At 33.9% G+C, this 26,179-nt stretch overlaps 2 protein-coding genes and 1 long non-coding RNA gene across 3 annotated transcripts; 1 reads left to right on the top strand and 2 right to left on the bottom strand.

The window, feature by feature from the left end:
- Positions 1-4,929: 4,929 nt before the first annotated feature.
- On the top strand, positions 4,930-5,742 carry LOC118682448 (uncharacterized). The gene is made up of 2 exons (XR_004978277.2): positions 4,930-5,392; positions 5,453-5,742. It is a non-coding gene; the product is annotated as an uncharacterized lncRNA (long non-coding RNA).
- A 2,865-nt stretch (positions 5,743-8,607) lies between these two features.
- LOC106617474 (general odorant-binding protein 19d) lies at positions 8,608-10,536 on the bottom strand. Its single transcript, XM_014234681.3, has 5 exons — positions 10,428-10,536; positions 10,236-10,361; positions 10,081-10,172; positions 8,829-8,962; positions 8,608-8,771 (listed from the first exon to the last, which is right to left on the bottom strand). The coding sequence occupies exons 1-5, from the start codon at positions 10,474-10,476 to the stop codon at positions 8,699-8,701; spliced, it is 474 nt and encodes a 157-aa protein (XP_014090156.2). The 5' UTR covers positions 10,477-10,536; the 3' UTR covers positions 8,608-8,698.
- Positions 10,537-14,082: 3,546 nt separating this feature from the next.
- Positions 14,083-20,493, bottom strand: LOC106617458 (uncharacterized). Its single transcript, XM_014234656.3, has 10 exons — positions 20,338-20,493; positions 19,332-19,401; positions 19,174-19,262; positions 18,976-19,112; positions 18,824-18,899; positions 15,941-16,027; positions 14,768-14,831; positions 14,619-14,707; positions 14,399-14,535; positions 14,083-14,330 (listed from the first exon to the last, which is right to left on the bottom strand). The coding sequence occupies exons 1-10, from the start codon at positions 20,392-20,394 to the stop codon at positions 14,252-14,254; spliced, it is 885 nt and encodes a 294-aa protein (XP_014090131.3). The 5' UTR covers positions 20,395-20,493; the 3' UTR covers positions 14,083-14,251.
- Between the last annotated feature and the right edge of the window lie 5,686 nt (positions 20,494-26,179).

The raw sequence follows: 26,179 nt of genomic DNA on the forward strand, positions 1-26,179 counted from the left end.
CCTGTGTTGTTAGCTATCTCAGCTGCTTACCTGATCGCAAAAACCGCCTGGGGTCAAGCTTCGATGAATAGATTCTTTTGAATACTAACCTTAACTAGAATATTGCTAAAGTTTCAATCATTCCCAAGTCATTGGTCTCAAAACTACGCCATCTCTGCTTTTTTTTATTTACAACGGAAGGTAGTCACAATTTTTAACACATGAAAATGTTTTTTTCAATATCTATCTAAAAGATAAACGTGTTTGACTTTCAAAGAACAATCTGGCATTGATCAAACGCAATAAGAATGAGTTTCTGTGCCGGTTTGAGACAATGAATGAAACATGGATACATCATTACACATCTGAGTCCAATCCATAGTCCTCTAAATGGTTGTACACGTGAGAATCAAGAGCATATGCCAGAAATATAGACACGACATTGACTACAACTAATAAAACTGTGTTTTGTTTGAAATAAAGTTTAAAAAATAATGTTCTACATGCGTCTTACTATATATACCATATACTATATTATTCGCTATCCCTTTTTTTGAAATGGTTCGTAGTTCTTTTCATATTTTATTTATTTGTATCCTTATTAGTATCGTTTTAACTCGATAGACTTTCTGGCAGTCGGCAGAGTAAGCCTCCGTGGCAGAGACAATTATTTAAATTTGAAAACAGAAATAAAACGTACGGGGTCCCAAATTTAGAGAATACGGTTGATAAGCAGCAGTTTGTAGCCTATCTCGACCAATTTGCAGTTTCTTCGCATTCGGCGTAGAATGGGTCCATAGAGACCTGTGGCCTTTTTTCCTACTTCAGATACCTTATGAGTCCCAGAAAACTTCTTTTTCGTTCGGAGCATATTCGCCGGTGAAGTCCATTGTATCGGCTGTTTTTCGATATTTGGTGTATACCAGTGGATCCATGTTTTGTCGATGGTCACTAAACGACGCAGAAACTTCTTCGATGGTCTCATGTTTGCACTTGTTATCCGAAGTGAGCAACCCCGCTTCAAGAAAGTGTATTTTATTTTATAAGATTATGTTTACGAAAATGCAGTTTCAGTATTAATAAATGAATATGTTTGAATATGAAAATGTTTTGGTTTTATTTCAGTATCTCCTTAGGTCTGTCAAACTGAAAGCCTTTAACTTTTTGTGCCAATTAAATCACTTTAAGATAATAAACCCACTCAATTGGTTAGGCAAGTTTTAGAATTTAAAATCCAACAATGAATCGCTTCATACCGAATCCTCGGAATAGCAAGGATTTACATTAAAAAAGTCTCTTTAAATTAACTGAGGTCAATAACAAATAAAATTACCATATTTGGGGAACACAAAATTAGCTTGAGACCCATAAAACGGCATTCCACAAGCAAAAAGTAACGCTTAGGAAGGCGTTTACATCAAAATCATCATTAGATCATATTTTTTAAAAGGTCTGGACGGTTACTGGTTTCAGGAAGATTGGGTATCATGGAACACTGTGAATCAAATCAATTCAGTTTCTGTAACAAAAATTCTCTGGACGTCTAATCGCGAAAAAAATAACATTAGCAGATCTTTGAAAATCCCTTGCTTCTTTTAGTGGAGTTATTTGAATTGCAATATTAACGACAGTGTACACTAAATAGAATAAGAGGTATTTATAGAGGAATCTTATATACTTCAAAACCTCTATATATATTTTTGAAATTCTCATGACCTCGTTCTTCAGTGATCTGAATAGTGTTTCTGTGATACTGAAAACCCAATAGAAGCGAGAGGTAATTACCAATTATTATTAACAAAAATGCATATGATAGTAATGCAGAGAACTTTAAAGGCCGGGGGATTCTGTTTCCAAGAATATTTGTAATTCAATCCGCAAGTAGTTTCAGATCGCAGCGAAGCCAGACGGGTGTGTCTAATATGTACATATGTACTTATAAATATTTGTATACCCTGAACCTATAAAGTGTGTGTATATAAATGATAAGCAAACTGGTTACACAGTTTTTGAGATATCGACCTGAAACTTTTGCACACGTCTTTTTTCACCAAGCAGCTGCTTATTTGTCGGAACCGTCGATATCGGATAACTATAGTATATAGAGCTGCCACCAAAAATGGCGGATCAAAATCAAGAGCAAGATCTTTTTATACCGCTATAAAAAAGCACCTGTGAAGGGCAAGCTATAAGCTTCGGTGCAGCCGAAGTTAACGTTTTTTCTAGTTTCTTCGAAAAACTACACGTGCGACTCAAGTATTTACAAAACTTATTCAATTACATATTTACTTGCCTTTATAGTTCAGTTATGAAATTGCAATAAATGCAAATTAAACTGCAACAATCAATCAGAGCAAGTTTGTCTCAATTTGAAATTATGTTTATGTCAATTTACTGCATGTCTACATATGTTACGATAATTAATTTGCTCACGTTTATAAAAACAAATGTACATATGAACACATTTACGAGTAATAAATTTATATTATTGTTTAATCATTTCCATAGAAATTTTATATATATATGTATATTTGTATAATGGTGTATGTTCATAGAAATACAGGTAAATTACCTTTGTGATGAAAGTGTTTATTGTTTACCAGAAATCAAGTAATGTTTACGATTATAAAACTACAGTGGAACAAAGCACAGTTCGACATAGTCAAATTTTAATTTCGGCTGTAAAGGTAAATTTGTTTATGAATTTTTTTATCGTTTTTAGCAGAATGCGATTAGAAATGGTTCTGAATACTGCTTATTGGATTTGAAAGTAGTAGGAAACAAGAAGAAACGTTAAATTCGGTTGCACCTAAGCTATAATACCCTTCAAAAATAAAAAAATCCTTAGACACATTCAACTTCATATACTTTAGAATGTCAGACATGATGCAGACACAATCGATGATGAGGATAAAGTGTATTTCTTATATGTGGTATCCAGTAACTGACTGAAGATGAAGCGTATATTTTAATATCTAGTACTCAGTGATGACTGTCAATTGTAAATGAGTTTCCATTATACTGATTATTGGACGGTAGTTTACTGAACCTCAAGGAAATTACTTCGATGGCAGCATAAATCCGCTTAAAATCCAGCAAAATATATCTCTAAATTTCAGGAGAAGATTTATCGATTGCTGGAGCCATGAATGATGGGTTTTAGATGCAGCCGAACTCTTTTCCAACAACGTTATATATGCGATAAAAACAAGCTTCTGTCTAAAGAGTATCCATTTGTAAATCGTTTCAATGTAACAGATTTATGAGGACGGGCCTTTTCGACCGTTTTTCAAATTGTAAAATACAAGTTAAAATTACTGTAGATGAAAAATTCTTTCAGAATTAGGGGTAGACAGAATTTTCTAAAAAAAAACTATTGTTTTGGCATTATCTTAAAGTATGATATCTTTGAAATATTCTCTGAAAATTTGAAATAAATTAAGCAAATAATTTACGAGTTATTTGATAATTAGCAATGGGTTCTCGGGCGCTCTGAAACGTTCGTGCTAAACTTCAAATGCGCTTTTTTCGAAACAATGTTTTCTGAACTAGCGTCTGGTTACCTTTTTTTAATTTCTATATTTTATAAACAATTAACTGTTGGTTTGAAAAAGTTACCTGAAGGCTCCATTTTGTTGCTATTCTGCTTTTTTTTCAAATTTCTGTTAAGTTAATTTTGAAAACATGGTGAATAGGCGATATAGGATAGATATAATTATATTCAACTTTTCTGAGATCTCCACTTTATATTTTTCATGGTTTTTGGTACGCACCTAGATCTAAACACTTTCAGTCGATCTATCAGGGATATTAAGTTATATTAAAACATTACCAGAGGAAGATAGACTCCTAGCTTTCCTAAATCCTTCGCAGTAACAATGTCTTCTTAATAATTTATGGTTTTCAAATATCTGGATTTTCCGTAGAGAAAGCACTCCCACATAGATGTGTTATATTTTCAATGAGTCCTTGAGTAAAATTCCACAGGAAAAACAACATTTCTAGCAAACGATTTTCTCTATTTTGAAAAACGCCAGACTAACCTTCAGCATCATAAAAATACCGTCTATTCGAAGAAGCAAATGGTTCTGGATTTTAAAAGGGTTTTTGAAAATACATATCAAATGTATTATAGAGTGCACAAAAAGAAAAACATCATCTCTGCTGGGATTGTGAGAAACATTTTCATGGTATAAATACACATGAGGTTTTCCATTGTCTGGCTACGATCGACCACTTCTAAAAATCATATTTTTATGTTGGTTGGAACAAGAATTGTACTCAAGACCCACATAATGGCTTTGCGCACCGCAAACTTCTACACCATAGCGGACGCCTGATTTTAGTAAAAGTCTGTTCAAAATGAGATTTTTTTTTGCAAGCAAATGACCCATTGGGCGCTTAGCATTTTTATTAAATCGAGAACGTGTACTAAATCAAACTAACAGTTAAATAAATTTCATTAAATGCAAATTAAATGTTCATCACTAGAAATATATTTAAATTACTATTGAGCAACAAATATACATTTCTACACATCTACACCCACTTACTTGCTATGAACTTATAGCTTGTTATTTCCAATACCCGTTTTAAATGCGTATTACGGAATGTTTAAGAAGCATGGTAAATAGTTGGCTAAGCATTATCGCATTCATTGCACACATCAAGAATATTTCTAGCTATAAAAAGCACTCGTAAACGTTAGGTCAACCATTGCACTTGCAACTCCTGCAATATGAATTTCCAACTGCTCATCGGCTTCGTGCTGGCCTTACTCGCTGTGGCTTTTGGTAAATATATTTCACATATCTCTTAATAATTAAAAATGCTTAAAAATTATTTATCTTCAGCCAATCCAAATCCTTTGCCTGAACCTTATCCAGGTGGAGGTGGCGGTGGCGGCGGCGGTGGTGGTGGCGGCGGTGGAGGTGGTGGCGGTGGCGGCAAGTAAGCACCGCAATTCCCCACAAACTGTTAAGGATCTAAGCTAGCTGTAAACCTGTATACGATAAATAAAATTGAATAAAACACCGAAACGTGAGTTCACTAGAATGGAATCCTTAATTTGTTTTAAATGAAGAAATTTAGTGCCTGTTCGGAAACTAGGTATCAGTAAAAAGGGCGAATTTGAATTGAAGTTTTATATCTCAACTGTGAATGACAAATATGGATATGTGTATATTGATCGAGCTCGCTACTCATTTTCACTGTAGTGAACCCGGTTCTTACAATGTCCACACAGGACTCAAATAACTAAACTAACTGCAAGTCCTAGTTTTGTAAAACAGATCCATTCCAGTCCACCTTCAGACAAAACGGCTATATCTCATATAAGATATTTAATTCGTTATATCAGAAAGGGTGTTACGAATACGGACCATGATAGCTTACAATAAGTATATGCTTTAAAGTGGGTGAAATGAGACAATAAGATTCGGTCCTTTAATTCTCCACTATTCCTGCTTTGTAGGTGGGTGTGATGATTAAGTATGCCATCTGCAAAGCGTACGTAAACTTGAGTACCGACTTTAGTAAGGATGTATTACTTCCTTCGACTATGATGTGCACCGCCACGCAGGTTCTTAGAAAAACCTTACGCGGCTTCTCACCAGGGCTCTGTCGCAGCTTCTCATCTCTTTTATGGATTTGGGCGCCTTCATATTATCCGTAAAAACTACTTAAAAATTGTAGGCCAACAATGAATGGCTAAAATATTTTACGAGAAGCTGTTTCATGACAAAATAAAGCTAGAAAATTTAAGATTTTTTGCCGAGTGACAACATTAAAAGAAAATTTCTGATATTGGTCGGAATAGGGATCATTACAAGGTGCAATTCAAAAGTTTCAGGACTTTTATTAAAAAACGAATATTATTTATTTTTTTTTGAAAAATTTATTGGTCGTCTTCAAAATAGTATCCTTCCGCCTGAATACAACGTTTTGCACGTTCAAGAAGGTTATCGAGGTCATTTGTCGGTATAGCGTTGAGGATGGAGGTCGTCGCCTTTTGGATGGCATCAACGTCAGCATAGCCGTTTCCTTTCATGGCCAAATGTAGTTTTCCGAACAAATAAAAATCACAGGGTGCCATATCAGGCGAATAGGGTGAATGGTTGATGATATGAATGCGATTTTTGGTCAAAAAATATGCCGTGAGTGTCGAACGGTGAGATAAAGCGACGCTGCGGATATTGATAATTCCGATTCCATATATTTAAGCGATGATTTCGGCTCTTTTTTAATGAATTCACGCACAATTTCCGTGTTTTTTTCGTTCACAACATCTTTTGGCCGACCCGAACGTTCGTCGTCTTCCAAGTCCTCCCGTCCCTCTTGAAAACGTTTAAACCACTCGTGAATAGGGCTACGGAATAGACAATCATCGCCATAAACTCGTTTCATCATTTGATGAGTTTTGGTAAAAGTTTTACCAAGTTTAAAACAAAACTTAATGTTGGCTCTTTGTTCGATGCTCATTTTCCGACCGACACTACAAATGTAATGTCACATGTAGCGCGATATCTCAGCTGTTATACAAGTCAGCTGTTATATAAATTTTATACGACAACACTTAAGAATACACAATTGAGGGATAACAATTTCAGACAGATGGCGCCACTAGAAGCCGCGTTGTTCAAAAAGTCCTGGAACTTTCGAATTGTACCTTGTACAAGGTCTTTCGTTTGGCAACGCACACCTCTAACTACTTTAGAACTTTTACTCTATTCATCAACAAAAGCTTTTGAATAATACCACTTAACGATTTTCAAGTAAGCCCATATCTGTGAAATATTTGGAACTCCATCCATCATTGATTTATTCTATGAATATTCGAGGAATAGGCCATAGAAATGTATATTACCGTAAAAAAAGAATATTCAGCGAGTTTGGAACTGAACGCGTATCCCAACTAGTTCTAACTTACAAAAAAGTGTGGCTAAAGGTTATCTTATTGTATAAACTTATAATTAGATTACGTCTTCTTAAAGAATATGATGATCAGGTGGGTTTTTATAGTTTGAAGTTATTCATAAAATATCTAGAGAACGGAAGAGGTGAGGAATTTTAAATATAAAGATACGTCTTTATAAATAAAGAATACCCAATAAAATAAAAATAAAAATCGAGATTTAAAAATTCTCTACACAAAACTAATTCGTAATCTACTAGAGCAAAATATTTCTTGTTTATCCGTCTCTATCTAGTTTATCTAGTTTTTCATGACTTCTTTTCTTAAGATTTAAATATTTGTCTTGTATAATGTAAACCATATATAAACGTATTTAGATTGATATAACATTTATGTCCAAAACCATTGACACAAAGTGTCGAAAACACGCTGGAATCGAGTTTATCCATTATCGTAAATAAGATGGATTACTGTATTCAAAGCAAATAATATAGGCTCCTTTACTTCTAGAAAAAGTTACTGTCAGAAGTTTAAAAGGTTTAGTCTTTGCATACTGACTAAACATCCTTGTATGGAAAGCTTCTTATTGCACCAAATTTCGCATAGAATATTAATGCTATAACTATACTATATGTAAACTGACCAATCAAAATGAAGCTCTTCTATGGAAAACTTTTTAAATTTAGCATACAAGTTATCTAAGGTATCGCTAGATGACTGAACATATTGTTCAGAGCGGATAACTATAGCATATTATTGCCACATAAACTGACCGATCAAAATCAAAATAACTGCATACTGTAGATAAATGCAGCTATGATGGGTATTCTAGCTTCGGTGCATGCGAATTTAACATTTATTTTTTTTTGTTTTAAATTAAAATGTATGAAAAGTTAATTAAGCAAATGAGCACATTGAACAATTTTATAAGGATATTTCCAAAACTGAAGAAATTGTCCAACTAATTGCATATCGATGACTGAAATTAATAAATTTTACAAACTCAATTAAACGGAGTTGGCATAAGAGTATAATTTGCAACTACTCTTTGGCCTCACAACAAAAATTACATCAACATAAAATAAGTAAAAATAATTTCTACAAAGTATACGCATACATATGTATTTATATTTATATGTACTTGTAGGTAAGTGCAAAAGCAGATCTTTAGGCACATGCATCGCAATATTTGCATGTAGTTGGTCAGCAACCTTACAGACGTGCAATGAAATGAAGGCGCATTCGCGAATGCAGCCAAAGGTCAACCGCTTTTAACTGTGCAATCTTGTCATACACTTCGAACAGCTAGTGATTTCCTTCTCACTAAACAATTATATTAAGTAGTCCAATCAAAACAGCTGGAGCGCGCGGATGCGTTTCTTGACAAGCACACATGTATAGTTTATTTACTTAAGTATTGTGACATTGCGCAATGTAAAAACAATGCCTTTGTGCATTTTAAAACTGACAATTCGTAAGAGATGTTTGGCGCTAACATGGAATCGCTAGAGCTGCTGCAGGCCATTTTGGAGTACAGCGCATGCGTGTCTCAGCTGCTGGACGTAGTTGAAGAGCGGCGCTTGGAGGATTATTTAAAATTTATTAAATATTTTATAGTGTGATATATAGTTAAAGCGAAAACCAAAGTAAATTAAATAAAATAAAAATTTTAAGCGCTTAAATTATATGAAAGTAAAAAAAAAGAAAGAGCGATATTTCCTTAGTTTATCCCTTTGAAATTTTCTTTAATATTTATAAATATATTGTACGTAAGAATATTTTTAAAAGGCTTCTAAAAGAGTTGTTTTAAATATCGGTTACACCATCTTCTTGCAGCTCCCGGAGAATACAGCTGGATGCCATAAAAGCACGCTCACAGCTAAAAAAAAATTTAGACGTATAAAACTTTCTTTCTAATTTACAGTTAAAAGCATACTTATCAGCTTGCTTATTCGTTTCTCGGGAACATTTTTGTAACACATCCAATAGTGAGTCCTTTTCAACTTGAGGATGTATTATTTGAAATATTTGCAAAATGTTTTCCTCATCGATTGAGTTATCTATATTTAACTGAAGGTAATGTAAAGAATAACGGTATATGATTCCATGAAAAGTTGTGAAACACAGAGGTCTTCTAAATCAAGAGGCGTGGACTAAACTTAAGATTATCCGTTATAGTTTGACTACTTTGTTTCTAGTCAAACTTCAAAAATACAAACTTGCGGTTCCGAACCGACTAACATAATAATTGAGCCATTAGTTGTTAAAAGAGGAGATATAATAATTGCTGTCCACAAAAATCGTATTATAAAATTGTAATAAATTTGTATGAAATTTCCAAAGAAAGTTAGGTAATACTTGCCAAATTTTACTTAAAAAGGCTTAATGCTTTTTCGTGTTAATTTAAAAAAAGTAAAAATGGATATGCGCATTTGACTAATTCAAGTCTTAAAATCCTTTTTTCCCATCAATCATTGGAAATTGTGGCTATGAGTCTGAATATTAATGATTCTTCTTGATTAATTCAAAGCATGTCCTTTACCCTTAATATGCCACAATTGGGCTAATTTTTTTCACTGTACTATCGAAGCCTAGCAAATTCGAACTTTTTAAGTTGGCTATTTAATCAAAAAATGTATTTTTATAAGAAATGCTCCAACCTTGTCCAAATACTTAGTATTCTCCTAATATTTTATATTACTACTTCAGTGTTAGAGAGATTTCGAATTTTTTTGCCATCGAACTCAAGGGTATTGAACTCAAACTGAACTCAGTACTTGACAGTCACAGAGAGTCGGGTCTGTTTACGTTTAATTCTTGCTTGTACGGTTTTTAAAAATTTGGTAAGCCGACTATTAATTGTTCAGTAGCACCCAAACTTACATGTTTTCGTATGAAAAGTTCAAACAAGTGGGAATTCGCTAATTTTATTTTATTATTTTACCATCTGAGTATTCATTGTTCAGTATAATTGCCCTCTGTACATTTCTATTATCGTACTTAAAGAGATCTTACTCCAAAAGTCTGATTTTATGGAAAAATTAATTAATTTTTTATGACTACAAAATTACACCATAAAATATTTATTCTTTTCTATACATTTTATCGGAAATACTAAGTAGAACCTGGTTTTATTGTTTTTTTGCAACTGATTAAAAAAAATCTGATACTTCAGTTGTTATACTCACCAAGCCATTTTTGCGCATAATACAGTATCGTAGACACTTCGCATTGTGGGATAAGTTGGTGCGAGAACCCTTCAATATTTCATCAAAACTCTCTGTAAATATTGGATGAAAATTCAACAACATGCGTGCTATATTTTAATGTATAGCTCAGTTACCATCGGTTAGCTGTACTTTGACACTCTGAGCCGCATCCTCGTAGCAATCTTCAATAGCAGCCTCGGCCATAACCAGAAGTGAACTATAATGTGGCGGTTTAGATTCAGCAGCAGCCATTTTTATTGCTATAAATTGTTCGAAGATCAATTGATTTGAGAAAACAAACAACTATTAAAGTAATAAAACCCTACTGAATACTGAAGACACTGCCAAAATCGGTAGGATAATAAGAATTTCCATTATGTTTTCTAAATCCAACGAAGTGTTATAAACCACAACAAAAATTCAACTGAAAATCGAAGATTATTTCACTTAGGTGCAAAGTTAGTAAGAAAGATCACCTCTCCGATAGGAATTTACAATTGATGCACTACAAATGGATGAGAAAATGTCTCACGGTTAGAAATGTGATTGAATATAATATATTGCTCATGTGAATTTAGAGGCAATAAATGAAAATATCTCACGGTTAGAAATGTGATTGAATATAATATATTGCTCATGTGAATTTAGAGGCAATAAATGTTTGCGATCTGACCCATTGAAACTAGTAATCATGGTCTTATACCTTTCTAATCGCAAACCTTGTGCGAAAAATTCTATAATGATGAGACAAATCCATCGTAAACTTTGTAGCAACAAAAATCATTAATTTGTTAGTTATGTTCACATAAAAAAACTTTAAGTAAGATACAGTATTATATATATATATATATATGATATAATAGTTGTCATGACATTTTTGTGTACTACTTGAATTTCTCGAACACACACATAATAGTTCTGCTGAGACCACGAATTTCTGTGGCCATATCAATTGAATGAGAACCAGTTTTTTGAAATCCCTTTTTCTTGTATAATTGTAACTGGTCATATAGAGCTAAATAAATAATTTACTTTTTAATAATAATATTTACTTTGAAATATTAATTACAAAAAAATCGTTATCTATGCCTCTCAATTTTACTAGATGAGTAGAATATTCTATGAAATTTTATTCTTAGAGGGTTAGTTTTTAACCAATTTTTTCATAATCAAACATACATACATACATATGTATATGTACTCGTACATACCAATCGATTCATTTGAATAGGTTTATATTTTATTTTAAGATTTATGTTTATTAATATAGACATCGCAGAAGCTCCGTTTAAGCTTGATTTTAAAGGCAGATATATAATATTTTGAACAAACGTAGTGTTTTAATGAATAACTCAAACAATCTGCTTTTAAATTTGCGTCACTTGAATAGGTACATATTGTATTGCGGCATTGTGAAGACAAGTCCGTTTAGGCGAAATTAATAAAATTGTTATTTGTAGTAGGAGAAATTTTTGGAATGATTTCAGATCTTTTTAGTGAATATGGGAAGCAGATGTGTTTTCTGATTTCGAAAAGCCCGAAATTGAAGCTTCAATCAAGAAATTTGTGTGTCAGCTATTGCTTCCAAAATTAATAGAAGTGTAAATGTCGTCTACAATTTTTTGTGTCGACATATTAAAAACAAAAGGAAAGGAAGGAAAAAACTCGGCCACAGAAGCAGAAAGGCAGTTTATTTTTAAAATAGCTTCCATTTCGAGTGACTGTAGCAAAAATAAAGGCGAAAAGTGGTTCCAGTGCCAATGTTTCCACTTGTGAGATTTGATGCTAAAAAAAAAACCGCCTCTAAATGATCAACGGAAGGCACAAGGTTACTGTTTTACAGCGATCACATGTGTGGGAAAAATTAATGAAAATCGGTCGTATTTTCGGATGAAAAATAATGTAATTTTGACGGTCCCGACGGATTTAATTATCAATGACCTTAGCAAAGAGGAACGTTTCCTAGCCCGTCTCCAAAGCCGCGAAGGGAGTGTTATAATTTGGGATGCGGTATGTTATTATGAAACATTTGAGCTACAGTTTACATTTTTGGAATTTTCCAAATTTTTTGGAGCCATTGCGTGGACAGCACAATGCTCCGATCCACGCCGAAAGGGTAGTAAATATTGGATTACAGCTCCAAATGTGAGTTTGTTGAAGTGGGCACCTTATTCTTCTGACCTTATACAATAGCAGCGATAAAAATTGCATGAAGTGAGATGTCCTTGGACTACTTAAACAGCCTTTATGATAGTCTTCCGAATAGAGTTTATTCAATTATCTTAAATAAAGGAGGCAGTAGACTTTAATAAAACATTTACACTTGTATGGTTAATCTAAATAAATTCTTGTATTAAGACTACTGTACCTATTCAAGTGACGCAAATTTAAAAGCACAATTTTTTAACAACATTTGTTCAAAATAGATCCGTCTTTTAAACCAAGCTTTAACGGAGCTTCTGCAATATCTAAACGAAGAGATATAGGTTTGTATCTTATAAGCAAAATATGTACCCATTCAAGTGAATCGGGGTGTATATGATAAGACTTTGTAGTCAAGATTATTGAACTCACGATAAAATCTCTGTGAAAGCTAGTGAATGAAATATTAAGTACTCTAACCAATTAAAACTTAGGGATATAATAGGTATTAATTAAAATGCATTTGTGTATATGTTATTCGAATTTTTTTGCAGCCAGTTCTTATAATATCTATGCATATATAATGAATATCTTTTTAGCGGTATAGATCTTTTGATTCCAGTGAAACACAGGCATTTAATAATATTTTGGTCTTCTTAGTTCCCAATTTGATTGAAGTAGGAGTTTGAATATAATTTCGGACATATGACTCCCGAGACTGCGATTTATGAAGACTATCTTGTAGTCCAATTTTTCACTATTTTCACAGAAAATTATCTCCAACAGAATAGACCATTGACATAAATTAAAATCTCGCTAAATAATTTTTTGGAAGCAAATATACATATGCCCTAGGTGGTTAATTTACAAACCTATTTCTTGAAATGGTACATTCGCAAAAATATCGTCCCAAGAAATAGACGTTTTTACACACTGCATCGCTCCAGCAAGGAGATATTGGCGAGGGGTACCAAAATGATGTACGTGACTTATTCATAAGGCTAATTCAATGACCCCACCTACAGTTCTAAATAAAGTAAAATAAAGTGCAATTTATTTGGATGCATGGGAGGTTGGAGTATTAGAAAATGCCTCCTAAATCGATGTACCCGATTTGTTAAAATTTTTTTAACGTTGCTCCGTTTTAAAACTTTCCATGAACATATAGCAGTCTTCTAAAGTTGTCTATTTAACATCACTTTCCGTAAGACATTCTATATCGCTGAATAATATAATATAAATCGAAATTGTATATCCAAGCTCCTCTTTTCAATATTTGCGGCTAGTACTTTGAGGTTGTCTGACAAAAGAAATTGGTTAGAAGTTTGAATACGATTCCAGACAGCTAATAGATTTTATAACAAAGCATGGAAGAATTATATTCGATGGTTTCCTATTATTGAAGGGTGACCGTTATTAGACTTTGTTTTTGTGAAAGGTATGGTAGGACCTTAGATTCCCCTGCATGAGCTTTTCCGAACCGGTTCGGTTGGTATTAGAGTCCAACAGCAATGTTTATAAATACTTAAATTATTATATTGCTCTTTTAATTATAGTATAGCACGATTTAGTACGAATTTTTCGAAATTGTTTAATTCTGAAAGTGGTGTTTTGAGTTTCGCAGGATGCCAAAGTTATGCTCAAATCCAATTTTTATAGCAAAGACTTCTATTGGAATAAGGGTCAGGCAATATTATTTCCACCAGAAGAATTTGTTATTGATTTTCTCCGATTTCTGTTACGTATATAAAAAATGATAAAGAGTTTTGATTACAACAGATCAATTCTCTCTTCTACTCCGAAATCATTGGCACTGTACTACACCTCGTGCTTCAAGCATTCTATGTTAGTATAAATTTTTATTTACTAAACCATTACACTTTTCTAGCAATTTTAAAACAGATAGTACAGAAAAACAGTTGAACTTAAAATATGGTTAATGAATATTAATTTATAAGTCAAAATCGCCATTATGTATATCCAAGTTTGTCGTCTAGTTAAATCAAATTTAAACACGCCCCATTACAAAGCCATTTTCCTTAGCTTTGGCATGCATGCAGGTGCGATATTCCTCAGCTGCTTCACAACTGCAAATGTACATAGTTATCATTGCATTTGTTGGAAATCTTAAAAATGATATGAATTAACCACTTACTGATCGTCGTTTACATCAATGTCAGCACATGCTTCTAGAACTTCCACGCCCAAGGCATGTTGCTCTTCATTGCCACTAGTGATAATTGTCAAAACCTCCATGGCTTTATCTCTATCAATCTTGCCATCGCCATTCATCTTATCGAAAAGCAGCAAAAATAAAGAAGTACACATATACATTTTATGATTTGTAGTATATAATTAAGAAATAGTCAACTCACCACACCGAATCTTTTTATGACGCATGCGTGCAGACATTTCGCCTCTATAGTCTCAGCTGGTTCGAACTTCAAAATCGTCTCAACGTCATCTGTAATTTGTTTCCCAATATAAATTTTTTTTATACTTTTAAACAGCGGTTCTCATTTACCGTCTGTTGCACCAACTTCATCCTTACACTCCTCTGCAGCTGCTTTTGCCTCTTCGTGACCGCACTATTTTAAAATAAAAAGGAATTTACTCGTATATGCTTAGAGAATATAGCCGTGTGCACGTTTAACTTCGGAACTTTAAGCATTGAGGCCCAAAAAAAAACCGGCAGGACTTTTCTCAAATTATGTATCTACTCCAGGGGTCTAAGTGCGACAGGTCTTTCGTTCTGTCCGTAATCTCCAGTGAAGTTGATTTTTAAACAAATTTTGCATGTGATATTGAGAAATGAGAAGGACTTTCGTAAATCCAAACACAATTTGTCGAGAAGGTATCGCAACATAGTCACAGGTGACTAGTTTATAGGGGAAAAGCTAAAGTGTGAAAATGGGAAAACAGACCAACGCTCTTCACTTTTATCAGGATCTTTGATGCGCAAACTATTTCACTTTCACAAAAAAAAAGATAATGTTAGTTTTACTTTTATATCTAACCACATTTATAGAGAGCCTTTTCTTTCATATCCCGAGATAGTTGTCCGGTCCGCTACATCGACGTTTGATGCTTTCGAGATAGAGTAATCCCCTTTTGATTCACTAACTTGAGGATTATTAGGGAGGGAACCATGCCAAACACCACAGAGAACTCAAGCTAAGGAGGCAGAAAAGATGAAAAAGCATGCACCGAAATAAAGCTCTCGACAAAGTAAAGCAAACTTTGCATCAGTGACTTAGCGCAGGCTTTGTCGTATTTAACAGTATTTATGCAATATTTACCGAGAAATCCTCTATCTTATTTGGTTCATATTGGTATTTAAATTTTTTTCAAAAGCTTTGGGCTTCGATTTGCTCTTTCTTAGCGAAATTAATTTACTTTAGATGTGCCATCTGAAATGTAGAACCTCTTCTCCTTTCTGATATGTAGTACTGACACTTTGTTTGATAATCTATGTATTTTATTGAACTTCTTTTTTGGAATATTCGCTAGAAACAGTGTAAAATCTTTACGTTTGTTAACACATTCGCCCAGAAAGCATTTATTGTGGAACGGAGGTATATTAGAGACCTCTTCTCGCCGTTTAGGTAGAGGTTCCATTATGTCATATTCAAAATCTGTCTTATGAGCTCTTCACTTCAAACATTTTTCTGAGCTTTAAACTACACTTTTAAATTACCTTAGCATTTGATATAAGCGCTACACAAACAATTAGGCAAATGTTAAAGAGCTTCATGTTTATAATTATCCACACGTTATTTTCAAACTAAGAAACTTCGACCGTTCAAACTGGGTGTCAACAATTCGGATATTGGCTTCTTCAGGCATGCTGTGCTTTTATATGCGTAAAGTCATGTGGCGATCTTAGCAAAAGACTAAAAACTATTAAAAAATAATCAATGTTGCGTGCAAACTAAAATTAATTTTTATACATGTGGATTCGTCAAAATATACTCGTATATGTTTTTGAACAATTAAAGTGACATTTGCCTTGCGAATTGATTGCTCTAATCATTAGCGTAGGCAGCAAATCATTAAAGATTTTCACACAATAAAATTAAAATCAATTAAAGAAAGACAATTGACAATGCCAGTGCGATTGATTAAAATTTTAAAGTTGGGAAATTATAGATCAAATAGAATGTTTGTAATTAGTGACAGCTGCTAGATCTGAGTCACCGTGACCGTTATGGGATTTTTGCTTTTCAAACAAAACGAGATTTCGTTTTGTTCCGATAAATGTTGACTTATTTGATCTGCTCGAAAATTAATGAAAATTACCGCAAAGACCATGGACGAACTCTAGGGAAACAATCGTGTCAAAGTCATCGTTAAACTGCTCGAGATAGTCGATAAAGTATTCGAAAACAATAAAAAAGTCCATTTTATTTATAATGTATTAAAGAAGTAGTCCACATAAATTAAAAAAGGTCAAATTAAAGAAATATGTACAGTCACACAAATAAGAATACTTACCCCTTCTAAGGATTATGTTTAAGAAAAACCATACATATGAAAGTGCAATAAATACATACTTATGTCTAAACAAATAACAATATATCACGTTAACCCTACGCCTACTGCGTAGATATACATAAAATATTTAATATACTTCTATACGTTTATATAATTTCCGTATTTACTAGATATGCGGTATGCGAAGTATCTTTGTAATGACGGGTGATCCAAGTAGAGGTACTTTTTCCAATAACCTTTTTTTGACAGATCACGCGAGAGTTGTGTCAAGCAGTTATGTTATTCTTGTTCAGTATTATTTGGCGGTCCATCGTGAGAAAGACTTACGTGTAAACAATGTTTACAAATTGTTGAACTTTAGTGCGAAAATTTAAGTTCTGTAAAGAATGTGTCTCGCGCGTTTCACTTAACTTATGGTCAACATAATCGCCCTTCTGAGCGTAGTATTCGCAACACCATCACCTATCTTGAGGCCCAGCATTCATTATTGAATAATATTGAACCGAATAGACCACGGCCAGCATGCAGTGAAGAAAATTTAGCGGCCGTAGCTGACAATGTACACGAAGACCGTGGAGAGTCGATTCGGCGCCGTTCGCAGCAACTCGGAAAAACGTATGCAACGACTTGGCGCATTTTACGTCGAGATCTTAAATTGACAGCCTACAAAATACAGCTTGTGAACAAACTGAAGCCGCTGGACCCTCCCAAGCGACATTGCTTCGCTCTATGGGCTCTTGAAAAGTTCCAAGAAGATCCGACATTTTCGAGCCAAATTTTGTTCAGCGATGAGGCCCATTTATGGCTCAATGGGTATGTAAACAAGCAAAATTACTGCATTTGAGACGAAAAGCAACCTGAAGAAATTCAAGAGCTGCCATTTCATCCAGAAAACACAACGGATTGATGTTGTTTGTGGGCCGGTGGAATCATCAGTCTAAACTTCTTCAAAAATTGCGCCGGTGAGAACGTAACCGACTATTTGATGCCTGAAATTGGAGCTAGTGATCTCGGCGACATTTAGTTTCAACAAAACGGCGTCACTTCCCCACACATCGCATCAATCAATGGATTTATTAAGAGAACAATTCGGTAAGCAGATACTTTCACGTTTTAGGCAAGATCGTCTGATATCACACTGTTAGACTCTTTACTATTGGAATATGTAAAGTCTGAAGTATATGCGGACAATCCGGCTTCGATTCAGGCCTTGGGGCAAAACATCACGTCGATATGTTCGAACGACACATCGAAAATTGGACTCAACGGATGAATCATCAGAGACGTAGCCGCGGCCAACATTTGAAAGAGATAATCTTCAAGAAACAAATGCCTAACAACGTTCTTTCGAATGATAAAAAACATTCCCCATTAAATTTGAGCTTTCTGTGTTTTTGTTTTAAGTAGGGAACCTCGAAATGGATCACCAAAGGTATTGGAAATTAATTCTGATATTTTCCCTTTATTTGATTTTGTTAGTGGTAGATTTCATGGGCCATGTTATACCGTACAATTCAATATGGCACAACACCTCCACTGCTAGCTTAATGCTTGAGTTTAATAATCTGTGGAACACATACTAACCAGCTTCAAGTATTACACGAGTTTGTTCATCTTCACTTCACATCCACCATATATTTTCCCTCAGGAAGCTATCGATACAATAATTTTTAGGAAGAATCTTGTTAAGAGCCACTAAAAGGTCATAAAAGGCAAGCCTTTACAAATACATACATATGTACAATATATACTATAACCTATCTTAATTCAGCATACTGGCAGCATTCGTTCCCAGGGCGTTCTCTTTTATACATATGAAGTATAAAAATCTCTCTGAAACTCACGAAATAACGAGAGATTGAACAGCCTCAATATTTCAAGAAGATATTTCTGAAAAGGTCCTTCACTTATAGTAGAAAAAAGCTCTGCTCATAAATTAATACTAATTTTGACTATTGCATTTATATACTTATTAATGTATTTATATTATATTTATTAACTGTTTTCTCAACAAAAACTACTGTTTTTCAATAATACACGTACTTAAAGTACCTATCAGTGGGTCAGCAACGAATTAGACTTTTTATTGAGGTAAAATCTTAATGCCTTTGGACTTCGAACTCTCGATAACGCATACACGAAAAGCTTCAGCGTACTCACATCTGCAAATTTAGAATAAAAAAAAATCAAATTCGCAATGCATAAATTTTCAAAAGGATTAATGACATCGTCACATACTCATTGCTACTTTCCGGAGTGTTCTTGCATTCGTTAAGAACCTCCATGCTCTGCTTCTCATACTCTGCATCCCCAGCGGCTACCTGCTTTATGTACTCTATAGCTCCAGCTTCGACCAGCTTGTGATTTTCATCCAACTATTCAAATACCAATATTCGATTTTTAAAGTTTCAAAAAATTTTCAAACTGCATACTCACAATACCCAGTTTTTGCATGCAGCAGGCATTAAGACACTTTGCTTTGTCATTAGCTGCCGGTTCATATTTGAACACTCCTGCTACATCCTCTGCAAGATTAATTAAAAATGTAAATATTATATTTATTTTTATTTCAGGTAAATTTCTATAACTCTTACCATCACTTGCACCAACTTGGACTTTACATTCTTCAGCGATTTTCTTAACTTTCTCCAAAAATTCTTCTGCCTAAATATTAAATAAAAGTATTAATTATTTCTAAAAGCTGCTTAAAAAGTTCACTGAAAATTAATGAGCCGGGTCATTGAGAATACATATATATAAGCACAATATTCATAATATCACACGGAAAAGTTTTGAAGACTATCAATATCGGGTTTCATTTGCTCCGTGGCTTAAAATATGTGACAGAACTATCCGTTGCTGTAACAGCCTAATTATGTTCCGAAAATTGTACTGTGTTTAAGTCTCCAAGAAACACCACGATGTCAACCAATTAAAACTGTGTCCTAACAAGAGGCGAGTCTTAAAAACTACCTCCAAAACTACGCCCAATTTTAAGCAAAAGTTTTGAAGTCAGGAAGCTTTTAGCTTTTAGATTCCTCCTAGTGGCGACCTAAGAAAATGATTTTTTCGTACATGAAACTACCGAGCGCTAGCCGGTTCCTCTACTGTGGGCTACTTCTGTTTTGTACATTTACAGTAAAGGAAGTACACCAAAATGTTTCTTCCCAATATACGAGTACATATGTATGTAAAAGTTATTTGTTATAGATTCGTTCCGATCGGATTAATACCGATTCCTATTGGTGACTTATCACAGGTTTTAAACCAGTGATAACGAATAAGATTGCGGCAGTAAAATATTCAAAGATCTGCGCTTTTATTATTAAACTTATAGAATTTCAGTCCGAAATAGTATTATTTATGCTATAGGACCTCGAAAACTAAGTATAATATATTTTTCGGTATTTTTTACTATAGAAGAAAAAGTAGCCGGCGGTTTACCGGTGACGGGCAAATGCTGTTTAAATCTGAAACTACAGGTTTGGAACTTTTTATAATCACTCTCTTAATTTTCAAGTTTTATTCCGACGCACTAATCATAAAAATCCACACACAATCATCAATAAACTTTTTTTTATATAATTCTCGGCTCTGTACCTCACTAAAGGAGATGACTAAACTGCAGATAGCCAGAAAGACCAAGAAGTACTTCATTTTAAACAATTTACACTTTAACTTTTACAAACGCACAAGTAAAACCACTAGAGTCGAACACGAAATGATCTCTAAATTTATCTCACAACGCCGTTGTACTTTTATATCAGCTGAAAACTTTATATATCTTGCCGATAGCCCTCATATAGATATTAGCTGTTTAATGCATTCAACTCTTGATAAATGAATTTTGATGAGGGGATAATCGCATTGAAAATAAAACATAGAATATACATAAGCACAATTAAATACTTATACATTGTTTAGCATGCAAAAAGCTCACGAAGTGCAATAATTATATTTTATACCTTTTAATTGTTCATAAAACTCTGATGATAGTTTTGCCTTGATTGAATCACTTAAGTGTTCCGGTGTTATAAATATTTTTGAAATTCATCCTCAGTTTTTGTGGTAGTTTTGTGATAGTTTCATGGCAGCAGCTCGTGACGTCCCTTGTTTACCCCCTCCGGGAAAAATATGTGAAATGTATTGACTTTGAACTTATTTTACAGATCAATTAGGCAACTCATATACTAATTCTATTTAATAAGCAATGTATTAAGCAATTCTAATTAAAGAAGTGAGCAACGAGTAACAATTTCATAGTAGCTAAAAAGGGTGGACTGAAACTGACACCCGGGATGGGAAAAGATTATGGGCGAGGCAGGAGTATTGATAAGAAACTGTGTCAAATCGACGAAAAATATTTACAGAAGTACAACGCTCTCAGGAAGAGTCCTTGGAGCCTCGGAACGATCGAAGCTTTAATCTTCTTCGAAAAGCAAAAAGAAAAGATGAGTCTGGCCATCGGCAAAGACACGGAGAAGAACTTTCTTAATAACATTCGGTGTTATTGAGATTTAATTACCAGCACCAGTTTTATTTTTTGTTTCAGAGTACAAAGCTTGCACTGTATTATATTATGTAAAAATGTTTAGTACATAAAACTTTATTAAGTATCTCCCCATATCGGAGCACAATGACTATTATTAAAATTAGCAGTCGATCTCCAAGGCAACCTCAAACTTCTGGGTATTTGGTCATTATAATCGCCTAGCAGAATCGGCAATTCGAGCAACGGTTTCACACATCGTTTACTCTAGTGGATAATGCGCAACCTCAGAGATGCCGTGCAGTGCACACCCAAGACGCTATTGCTACTGCGGAGCTGAGTAGCGAAGGTGACCCGAATGAGTTCATCCGCCATCGTGCGCAACAATTGGTGCTGATTTCAGTTTATAGCAGATTTTGCTTAAGGATCTTGGTTTGTGGGCTTACAAAATACAACTCGCGCAAGAACTGAAGCCAAACGACCATCAAGCGCTTCGCTCGTTCGATGAATGTGCTCAAAAGAAGATGGTCACCGAGCCCGATTGTCACAAGAAAATTTTGTTTAGCGATGAAACTCACTTTTGATTAAATAGTACGTTAATAAACAAAATTGTCGCATTTGAAGGGATAATAATCCTTTGTTGAGACGCCATTATATCCTCCAAAACTTAGTTTTGTGTTGTTGTGCTCTATGAGCACACTGGATCATTGGTCCATATATCTTCAAAAATTACTCTGTCATTACTATATATGGCACTATAGAGCCATGATTAATGACTACTTCGCGCTTATATTGGAGGATGTGGTCGACTTTTGGTTCCAACAAGTTCGTGCTACATGTCATACAGCGAACGAAACAACCAATTTATTGAAGGAAAGTTTAGGTGAGTGCATTATTCACATCGTGGGCCTGTGGCGTGGCCTCCAAGATCGTGCGATTCAAGAACGCTGAACTATTTTTTTGTGTGGTTATGTAAAGTCGTTTGACTACGCTTGTCTAGATAAGCCCGAGACGATTGACGCTTTGAAAGAGAATATTCGTATTATGGCTGACAATTTCTGCAAAAAGTGGTCGAAAATTGAGCCACTCGGCCAACCGTGGCGGTCGCTTGCCGGAAATCATTTTTAAAACATAATGGCAAACCCATATCTTTATAATAGGTATATCTGAATTCCTGCTCATAACATTAAATTATATGCGTTTTATTTCGTCTTCACATGTCTAAAAAACATCCCTTTAGTAATCGATGGGTAGAATTTAACTCTTCATGTGAGTCTAGCTATTAAGCTATACCAATAAAATATGCTTACAACCAATCTCATCTAACCTAAACTCTAAACTCTCAATCAGAATCAAAGATGAGATGACAGTAGTTTAAGCTCTAGCTAATCATTTATAGAAGATGTAATGTAAAACTGATGACTTTTTGACAAAGATGGAATATGAAAAAAATACAGTGGGTCGGTCGGGGGATAAATGTCAGACAAATTGTGAAGATTTAACATAAAAAGCCTGAAAGGTAAGTAAAAAAAAACATTCACACTTTCAAATAATTAACTGTTCGACAATTACTTTTTGTAAATAAATATAAAAGCTTTAGTATAAGCATCGATTTCTTTGCTGATATTCGCTACCAGCTGCTAATCACCCAAATTAAGCCTAACCTACATACTATGTTTATAAACAGTTACTACATTAATACATGAGCTTGTATTGATATATCTATTTTTATTGGAACAATAATTATATTATTTAATTATAGTTATTATTAGTTTGCCTAGTATTATATTTACGAGGGGTTATTTGTAAGTTCATGGAAGAGAAAGCAATACATTTGAAAATGCAATGCAAAATAAGGTATGGTACTGGAAGCTTTAGAAAGTGTCTTACCCAGTAATCAGCACCAAATTATTTCATTTCAGTCGAGTCTTTCTCAACCATTTTATCGAATTAAAACCAAGATTACTAAGTCGTACGTTCTTTTTAAGCCATTTGAAAACTTATTTAAAGTTGGATCACATTTAAAGCGATCAACCAAGGTTTCAGAAGTGAAATTATTCAAACAAAAAAAAAGAAAGCTGGAGTTAAATAGTTCAGCTCGCAGAAATGATTACTGTATTCATTTACCCGGCTATATTGGTACGGTCAAAGTCAGTGAAAACTTACACAACAAGGACAAGAAAAACAAAAACACTGCTCTTTATAGAGTGCTCTTTATAGGTTACCCTCACATCAATCCCTACCTATAGTTACTATTTTCCATAGATATAAAAAAGATTTTGTGTAGCAAGATTTTCAATCTGTGAAATAATAAAATACGAGGATAGAGACAAGATTCACGACCTCACGTATTTTTTGTCAAATGCACCACAAAAAAAGTAACATGTCGGAAATGTCGCAATATACATTTCTATCATTCAAGGTAGCAGGTGAATATTATGAGGAACAAAAGTAGACAGACAGAGGTTGTTAATGCCGACAATTTAAAAACGCCACCTCGTATGCGAATATGAGTCACTAACTACATATGTATGTACACGTTGTCTACTGCAGTTTCATGTCACCTCCATTAAGCCGAGAGTATTTACTCAGATGTACGAGTATGTAGGTGATACAGATAACCCTACAAGTAGGTGACAGTCATCTGACCGGTAATATGACAGTTACAGCTGAAAAAACAAAGTTTTTATCATTTTCTTAAGAGCCTTTTGCAAAAAGTGATGTTAACAAACGTATGTGTGTGAGTTTGCATCTTCCTTTAACACATGGATCTTCGGCATTGACTCACTATACATCTATACTGCTCACTCTCATGCCTTTTCCTGAGTCATTGCTGATCATAAAACCATCAAAGCAGAAAATTGTCAGTTATGACTGAAAAAATATCATAGCTGAAATTTGTCAGTTATGTCTAATCTATCAAATGAAAAATTATTTTGCGCAGTATATTATACAATTTTTATTTCTTCAATAAATTCAAAACTTTTAATAAATTAGTTATATAAATAATATAAAATAAGGGTGCAACAAAAATATAATTAAATAATATAATATATAATATTATGAAAATAAATTTTTACTTGATTCCACGGTTACTAATATCAAAAGCTATATTTGGACTTTAAAAATGCCTAAATAAAAATTAAAATTAACTAAAAATATAATTTTCTTTGAATTTAAATAACTATTATCTTTGAAAACTCCTTCGTTATTTATTTATTTTTTTAACACAATAAGAGTTATAGCACAGGAGGCCCCAACACTTTTGGTTTATCGCACGGAATAACTACATAGGTATTTCAGAACTTCTAGAAACTCCTATTGAAATGTGTTCTGTCTCGTTTTGATGCATACAAAATTTGCTTTTGGAAAAATCGTAAACACTGACAGTCATTTTACTGTTCATTTGACTGTCAGTGGTGACAGCACTAAATAATGCAGCATTTGATACTTACATATTTATTCGTAAGGGTATCTTTTCAACAACAACAGTGATTGACGGATAAATAGACCGTTTGTACTGATATGGTGTATTGGTGAACCCATCAGCAGCAGTTTCTTGTAGGGAATCGTTATACTTAAACGGAAATCAAAGTAGTATGAAATTTGAAAACTTGCATCTACAATCAAATTGTTGTAGAAAAAGTGTCACATTTATGATTAATTTTAGATATTGCTAATTACTTGAATATATTTTATTTAGATACCATGTACGAATATATATGTGAGTATGTATTTACAATAATCGAATTGCATCACCAACAAAGCTTTGAGGGGCTTTATTAATAAAATAGTAATTACAAAGGTGCAAATGAACTCGACCAGGGGGTTGGTATTGTAGATGGGCGGAATCGGACCACAAAGTGCCGTTAAGCGAAAACATATAAAGGGCTATAACTAAGCTCCAAATTAAGAAACGAAACCGTTATTTGATACAAGGTATCGTGATGGAAAAGGACATCTATCGGCTGAAATTTGGTGGGCGTGACTCCGCCCGCTAAGAGGTTTAATGAGCATATCTCAGAAACTATTTAAACTATTTCAAACAAACTTGCTAAAAGAAAGTATTCTAAAAACCTCTTTATTTGCTGTGAAAATCGGTTAAATCAGACGATAACCACGCCCACTTCCCATATAAGGATTATGTCGAAAACTACTAAAAGTGTGATAACTCATTAAGTCAATGCGTCAGCGGCTAACAATTTTACACCGAAGATGGTACGAAAGCACTCCATGGGATCCGGTGTCGAAATTAGACACGTGGCACTACTCATCTTTGGATAAAAGCCTATATCCCAGAAACTACTTAATCGATTTTAACCAGATTTTGTACAACATATTAGCTTTCTTATTTTACGTTGTGAAAATGGCTGAAATCGGGCTACAAACACGCCTGCTTCCCATATATCACAATTATAAATTCCGGTTGATTATTTTACTTTCCAGTACCATATAGTGTGCAATCTCGAGATCTAAAGTAATCGAAAGCTGACCATAACTTTTCAAGTTCCCAGATACCGAACGCCTATGGTTGACTTTTTATCAAAAAGATTGTAAGGTACCTTAAGTAATGTGAGAGATCATCGTTTTCTGCAATTAATATGTAGTACTACCCCTAGTCCAAATGCACCCAATATAATAATTTCTGATTTTATGGCTGACTTTAAACCGTTTATGTTGTCCAATAAATGTGATACTTCAATGTTTTCATAAAAGTAATGTGGATTAACGTTGAATATGAATTAAATCGCTCTAGACTGTGGTCTAAACCGCTTATCCCTAAAATGATTTCCGTTTCACTGGTTGCTGTTTTCCTTATATACCCAATGTATTAAATAAATTTAGCCTCTTTGGCTGAGTTTTAATACAAATATACATACATACATACAAATATGTCATTTAAGTTAACAAGGTTACTTTTAATGATCGGATATGAAGCAAAATATAGTAATG

Source organism: Bactrocera oleae, chromosome 5 (genome assembly GCF_042242935.1).
Source record: "Bactrocera oleae isolate idBacOlea1 chromosome 5, idBacOlea1, whole genome shotgun sequence".
NCBI lineage: Eukaryota > Metazoa > Arthropoda > Insecta > Diptera > Tephritidae > Bactrocera > Bactrocera oleae.